This window comes from Piliocolobus tephrosceles, unplaced genomic scaffold (assembly GCF_002776525.5).
Source record: "Piliocolobus tephrosceles isolate RC106 unplaced genomic scaffold, ASM277652v3 unscaffolded_32825, whole genome shotgun sequence".
Lineage (NCBI taxonomy): Eukaryota > Metazoa > Chordata > Mammalia > Primates > Cercopithecidae > Piliocolobus > Piliocolobus tephrosceles.
This window is the reverse complement of record NW_022316338.1, coordinates 1-7,003: the sequence shown is the minus strand read 5'-3', so window position 1 is coordinate 7,003 and position 7,003 is coordinate 1. Positions and strand designations below refer to the sequence as shown.

The window sequence follows — 7,003 nt, the reverse complement described above, 5'->3', positions numbered from 1 at the left end:
GAGTCTCGCTCTGTCGCCCAGGCTGGAGTGCAGTGGCCGGATCTCAGATCACTGCAAGCTCCGCCTCCCGGATTTACGCCATTCTCCTGCCTCAGCCTCCCGAGTAGCTGGGACTGCAGGCGCCCGCCACCTCGCCCAGCTAGTTTTTTGTATTTTTTTAGTAGAGACGGGGTTTCACCGGGTTAGCCAGGATGGTCTTGATCTCTTGACCTTGTCATCCGCCCGTCTCGGCCTCCCAAAGTGCTGGGATTACAGGCTTGAGCCACCGCGCCCGGCCGTGCTTTTTTTTTTTTTTTTTTAAAGTAGAGACAGGGTTTCACCATGTTGGCCAGGCTGGTCTCAAACTCCTGACCTCTAGTGATCTGCCTGCCTCAGCCTCCCAAAGTGCTGGGATCACAGTCGTGAGCCACCGCACGCGGCCTAGTGTCCCATTTTAGCAACTTGGCTGTAGGGGGTGCTTCAAATAAGTATTAGCCAGTGCTCTATACCTAAACAAGGTAAGGATTAAACATCATTCCATGGAAGGATTTTAAAATGCAACTGTTAGCTGCAAAAGGCAAAATATATTTATATGCATGTTGATGAACTAGGGGAAGAAAATCCTCGTGTTTGTAGCCAAGAAGGTAAATGGAGACTTGTTGCAGTATATTACTACTGACTTGAAAAGATGACTTGGCTGAGCACGGTGGCTCACGCCTGTAATCCCAGCACTTTGGGAGGCCAAGGCAGTGGATCATGAGGCCAAGAGATCGAGACCATCCTGGCCAACATGGTGAAGCCCCATCTCTACTAAAAATACAAAAATAAGCTGGGTGTGGTGGCACACACCTGTAATCCCAGCTACTCGGGAGGCTGAGGCAGGAGAATTGCTTGAACCCAGGAGGTGGAGGTTGCGGTGAGCATTTCACTTAAAGACTTATGTGGTACTACTGTAGTTAACACTTTGTGGTTTCTACTCAGAATCCATTGCCTGTTCCAGTGACAGCACATTCCTTAAGAGTGGTGGCTATCAGCTGGATGCGGTGGCTCACACCTATAATTCCAGCACTTTGGGAGGCCAAGGTGGGTGATCATGAGGTCAGGAGTTCAAGAGCAGCCTGGCCAAGACAGTGAAACCCCATCTCTACTAAAAACACAAAAATGAGCCGGGCATGGTGGTGGGTGCCCGTAATCCCAGCTACTCAGGAGGCTGAGGAAGAGAATCGCTTAAACCTGGGAGGCAGAGGTTGCAATGAGCCAAGATTGTGCTGCTGCACTCCAGCCTGGGCAACAGAGCAAGACTCCATCTCAAAAAGAATAGTGTCTATCAACCTACACTGTACAGGAGCCCTTGGGAATTACATTTTTAAAAAAGACCCAAGGTGGACCCTCACACCCCTCATCAACTAAACAGAACTGGGTACTTTCCCAGGTGAGGCCCGTGTGCAGCCGTGATTGACCTTGGAATCCCACTCAGCCTTGAAGTTTGGGAGGAATGAATTCCGCTTGTAGCTCCATGAGAGATTTATGATTAACTTTAAGGTGTTTAGCCCATCTCCCTGGCCAAGGAGACTTAAGGAGACACTGGCTGAGGGTTTCTGGAAAACGTTATTCATTCTTCTGTAAAAACTGCAGCCAGGACTACTCTGGTTCATCACACCAGTTCGGATGGGTTACCTTTCACCAGCGACACATTAAAGGCTCCAAATTAGAAAGCCACACACAGGCATGGTGGAGTAAAGAAAAGGGTGGACTTTAATGTTTATTTACAGGATGCTGCAAGATATGAAATTCCACATAGAAATAAGAAACCTAGTCAGAGGACAAGCTTCATACAGTATGTACAGTGGGAACTGTTCAAGTATAGTTTCAGTGTAAAAAGTGCTACAATAACAAACCACATTTAAAAAGAGTTCTTAGTAGAGAAACAATAAGACAAAATACCAAACATGGTACACAACAAATGTATGCCTCAGCTACGTGATCTAAAAGGTAAAGGTCCCAGGAGCCCCATCCTCAACTTGGAAAGTGTAGCCTTCGGAGGTAGTTTCCGGCACAACGTTTTGATCTTCCTCTTCCTGGAAATATACTAAAAAATAAATATAAAAAGAATATAATTATTCCAAGCAGCAGCCTATCTAGAAGTCTGTATTTAATCTCTAGGTCTTGATCTGCGTATTATACCTTTAATCCTGTATGATATTCTAGTATTTGACACAGGGGAGGGAGGGTCTCTGAAACTTTGCCAGTTCATGAGTGCCTGGGGAGTTGCGGGGACCGGGATAAGGAATGCTACTACAGTAACAGAAACAGGCCGAGATTTTTTTCTTCCCCGACTGTCACTTTTCAATAGGAAAAGACTGTATTAGGCCCAGAGCACGGCGGTGGGTTTGGCCTACTTCCCTATCACCTCCTACAATGACACCCACTAACTTACCCTCCAGATAGTCTAAGATTCTCAAGGCTATCCATTTGAAACCAATCTGGTGACTTTTAAAATCTCACCTCAATGCCAAGACCAGGGTGCGAGGGCTTATTGAGATCATCTCCAATGCAGCAGAGTACGACATTCCCATCCGGCACCGTGAAGACAACTTCCTGAGGCAGTTGGCTCAGAAGGTCCCCCACAAGCTGAATAACCCTAAGTTCAATGATCCACACATCAAGGCCAACCTGCTCCTGCAGGCTTGCCTGTCCCGCATGCAGCTGAGTGCTGAGTTGCAGTCAGATACGGAGGAAATCCTTAGTAAGGCAATCCGGCTTATTCAGGCCTGCGTGGATATCCTCTCCCGCAATGGGTGGCTCAGCTCTGCTGTGGCAGCTTTGGAACTGGCCCAGATGGTCACTCAAGCCATGTGGTCCCAGGACTCATACCTGAAGCAGCTGCCACACCTCACCTCTGAGCATATCAAACGTTGCACAGACAAGGGAGTGGAGAGTGTTTCGACATCATGGAGATGGAGGATGAAGAATGGAACGCATTGCTTCAGCTGACTGACAACCAGATTACAGATGTGGCTCGCTTTTGTAACCGCTACCCTAATATCGCACTATCTTATGAGGTGGTAGATAAGGACAGCATCCGCAGTGGCAGGCCAGTGATGGTGCTGGTGCAGCTGCAGCGAGAGGAGGAAGTCACAGGCCCCGTCATTGTGCCTCTCTTCCCACAGAAACGTGAAGATGGCTGGTGAGTGGTGATTGGAGACGCCAAGTCCAGTAGCCTCATCTCCATCAAGAGGCTGGCCCTGCAGCACAAGGCCAAGGTGAAGTTGGACTTTGTGGCCCCAGCCACTGGTGCCCACAACTACACTCTGTACTTCATGAGTGACGCTTACATGGGACGTGACCAGGAGTACAAATTCAGTGTGGATGTGAAAGAAGCCGAGATGGACAGTGATTCAGACTGAGTCCTGAGGCATTTACTCTTGGGTAAAGGAGAGTTGAGCCTGAATTAGGAATGTGTACATTGTAGGGATCCCGGTGGTTATGGGGACCAGGTCTGTGGGCCCGACATCTGGCCAGCCAGGGCTAGTGCTGTCCCCGCCCACCTCCACTTCCTTTTCCCTCGTTCACACTCTGGATCCAGTGACAGCAGGGGTCATGGGTCAAGCATAAATCATATATAGCATTTTCAGGCATGATACTGGTAGTTCCTTTTGAGTCTGACATTCTAATAAAATAATTTGTAGAAACCAAAACATAAAAAATAAAAAGATTTTATTACTATCAAGCCAAACATCAGAGGGGCAAATAAATACATTACGTCCTATGTACACTGATATTTTACTATATTTAACAAAGATATGACATTCATTTTTTAAATTATGAGGGAAAAAAGGGCTTGACTTTAGATGTTTCCAAGTTATTATTAATGTTACCATCCATTACGCACCTCTACAGAGAAATACTCCTCAATTAAGCTTAACGAAGCCTTATATACAGACTCATTTTCATGGTTTTGCAGAGCTTCAATTTTGTCTAAGCCTCCACATTCTTCAATCATTATACTAAGTTCAATAATTATACTAAGTTTCTCAGTTTCACCTAGTTTCTCAGTTTCTCAGCAGCCTAAAAAAAAAAAAAATTCCAAGTTTACTGGTGTATACTCTGAATGTTTTAATGAAGAAAACATTGAAAATTTTGAATTTTGATATGTCAGGCAGAAATAAGCACCTTAACAGTTCCTTCATCAAGCATATCATAGTTTTATGTCCATTTTATATTTTGTTGAAACTCAATGTGATTGGATCTATACCTGCTTTTAGCACTACTTCAACTGGAGCCAAAGATCTTACAATCAATAGCTCACAACCTTTTCTATGTATCAAAATCACGTGGGCAACTTTTAAAACACACTACATTCCAGTCCAACTGGTCTGCTATGGGAACAGGGGCTTATTGTTCTGTAAAAAATCCTTTATCATCACAAGGTATAGTCAAGGTGTCAAAGGCAAAGATGGCCTATGGAGTGCTAAACTAAATGTCTGACCAGAATGTGTGTTGATATTAAGGATTTATTGGGCATATGGAATGGTATGTAGGTTAGTTTTTCTTTAAATTTTCAACTTTTAAGAGACACATAAATATCTATAGATGAAATAGCAGATTTGCTTGAAAATAACTTACGGGTTTAGATGAGGGGAAGAGGAAATACTGGCCACATATTGACAAATTATTTATAGGCAGTGACAGATATGCCAGCATCCATTATTGTAGGCTCAATTTTTTTTTTTTTTTTTGAGAGAGAGAGTTTCACTCTTGTTGCCCAGGTTGGAGTGCAATGGCACGATCTTGGCTCACTGCAACTTACGCCTCCCAGGTTCAAGCGATTCTCCTGCCTCAGCTCCTGAGCAGCTGGAATTACAGGTGCCCGTCACCACCTCCGGCTCATTTTTTGTATTTTTAGTAGAGACGGGGTCTCACTATGTTGGCCAGGCTGGTACTGAACTCCTGACTTCATGATCCACCTGCCTCGGCCTCCCAAAGTGCTGGGATTACAGGCATGAGCCAGCACGCCCAGCCTGTAGGCTCAACTTCTATATGTAAAAATCTCTAGAATCCAAAGTTGATGAGAAGGGCTTACCTACCACCAATCACTATGACAAAGTGCCATATGCTGGTATGCTTGGATCAATTAGGGGTGGAACCAGAAGAAAAATATAATTAAGTCATTCAGAATTTTTTTTTTTTTTTTTTTTGAGACAGTTTCACTCTTTCGCCCAGACTGGGGTGAAGTGATGCAATCTTGGCTCACTGCAACCTCCACCCCCTGCCCAGGGTCTAAGCAATTCTCCTGCCTCAGCCTCCTGAGTAGCTGGAATTATAGGCACCTGCCACCATGCCTGGCTAATTTTTGTATTTTTTGTAGAGACAGGGTTTCGCCATGTTGGCCAGGCTGGTCTCGAACTCCTGACCTCAGGTGATCCACCCTCCTCGGCCTCCCAAAGTGCTGGGATTACAGGCATGAGCCACTGCGCCAAGTCATTCAAATTTAATTTCACCAAAATTCAGTAGAAAATTGGGACATTAAATCAACCAAGTAAACAGATGTGATGAGTCCACATAAACACCCGACTTCGATTCAGGTCCCATCATCCACTTGTCATCTCTTTCATATCTTTGATAATGCCTGCCACATTTTTAATCAAAGGTGTGGCCCACCTAAACATGCTTTCTGAATCTTTGGCTTACTAGTGAGTAAACTTACAACAGCTTCCCTCCCCCAGGTCTAAATAGTAAACTGATTATTATCAAGTCCAAATTCAAACAAAGCCACCTTGATAGGACTTACCTGAAAGATATTTGAAATGGCATCCAGGATAACAGAATAATCTTGGTATCTTTTGCAGTTAAGAAAGAGGTTCATCAACGGTTCTATTATGCCACAGTGAACGAGGTACACAATCTGCTCAACTGTTCCACCACTAGTATAGTTGGTCACGGCCCATACAGCCTCCTTTTGTGTCTTAAAATCTGCCTATTCAACATAAGGAAATGGTTTTACTTCAGAACAGTTGCACAAATAAGATTCCAAGAGTACTTTTTCACAAAAACAATGACTGAAAGGACCAAGGTTCTATCCAACCTGAAGTGAAAGGGGTTCCTGGGTATTTTTCAGCAAAGGACTCCAAGTAGAACCCAAGATTCATACACATGAAGAAGCTTATCAAGCACAGTTTTCTATAAATACTAAAAAATGACTTGATTAAATCCTAAGACTTCATTACCTTAGAACACTGACAAGGAATGGGACTAATCCATGATTCACAACTTGCTGTATCTGGTCCTGATGGCCAGCTGTGATGTTTGACATTGTCCATGTAGCTTCCTTCTGAATGTTAGTTTTGGGGTTGGTGAGCAGGCTGGGAAAGACAGCGAGTGCTCCTGCATCAGTCACAACCTGAGTCTGTTCATCTGTACCAGTGACAATATTCCCTATGGCTCTTAAAGCAGGAGTCTGAAAAGGAAAAATTGTTGATGCTGGTTACCTTATTTTTTTCTCAGCACTTCAGAAATTCTGTACCCAGGCAGGAGTGCAATGGCATGATCTTGGCTCACTGCAGCCTCCACCTCCTGGGTTCAAGCAATTCTCCTGCCTTGGGATTAAAGTGCATGCCACCACGTCCAGTTAATGTCTTTGTATTTTTAGTAGAGATGGGGTTTCACCATGTTGGCCAGGCTGGTCTCGAACTCCTGACCTCAGCTGATCCACTCGCCTCAGTCTCCCAAAGTGCTGGGATTATACAGGATTATACAGGCGTGAGCCATGGCATCCAGCCCTGACCATGCTTCTTATACTTATGTCCTAATCTACAAGTAAATAATTTACCACAATTGGCGATTCAGAAGCTCCTAGAAGCTTCACAAGTTGGGGCACAACTCCTGTTTTCACGACCATGTCAATTCGTTCATTCGGACAGTCAGTAAGGTAGGAAATAGCCCAGCAGGTATCTGCTAATAATTCTGAGTCATCATGATGCAGGAGCAGAACTAAGGTAGGAAGAATCTGCTCAACAGCATCTAT

At 44.6% G+C, this 7,003-nt stretch overlaps 1 protein-coding gene and 1 pseudogene across 2 annotated transcripts; one reads left to right on the top strand and one right to left on the bottom strand.

The window, feature by feature from the left end:
• Positions 1–1,714: 1,714 nt before the first annotated feature.
• Positions 1,715–6,536, bottom strand: LOC113222648 (importin subunit alpha-1-like). The gene is made up of 4 exons (XM_026452301.1): positions 6,207–6,536; positions 5,771–5,956; positions 3,872–4,047; positions 1,715–2,057 (listed from the first exon to the last, which is right to left on the bottom strand). The coding sequence occupies exons 1-3, from the start codon at positions 6,297–6,299 to the stop codon at positions 4,024–4,026; spliced, it is 303 nt and encodes a 100-aa protein (XP_026308086.1). The 5' UTR covers positions 6,300–6,536; the 3' UTR covers positions 1,715–2,057; positions 3,872–4,023.
• Positions 2,482–3,525, top strand: LOC111542521 (annotated as a pseudogene). Its single transcript, XR_002731584.3, has one exon. The product of XR_002731584.3 is annotated as a U5 small nuclear ribonucleoprotein 200 kDa helicase pseudogene (transcript).
• Positions 6,537–7,003: the final 467 nt, after the last annotated feature.

Bases quoted from the DNA above. Each gene is read 5' to 3' on its own strand.
- LOC113222648 (XM_026452301.1), bottom strand. From the start codon at position 6,299: ATGGACAATGTCAAACATCACAGCTGGCCATCAGGACCAGATACAGCA. The intron at 5,957-6,206 runs GTAATGAAGTCT...TATGTTGAATAG, and splicing joins TTCCTTGTCAGTGTTCTAAG to GCAGATTTTAAGACACAAAA. The intron at 4,048-5,770 runs GTAAGTCCTATC...TTTTTTTTTTAG, and splicing joins CCATTTCAAATATCTTTCAG to GCTGCTGAGAAACTGAGAAA.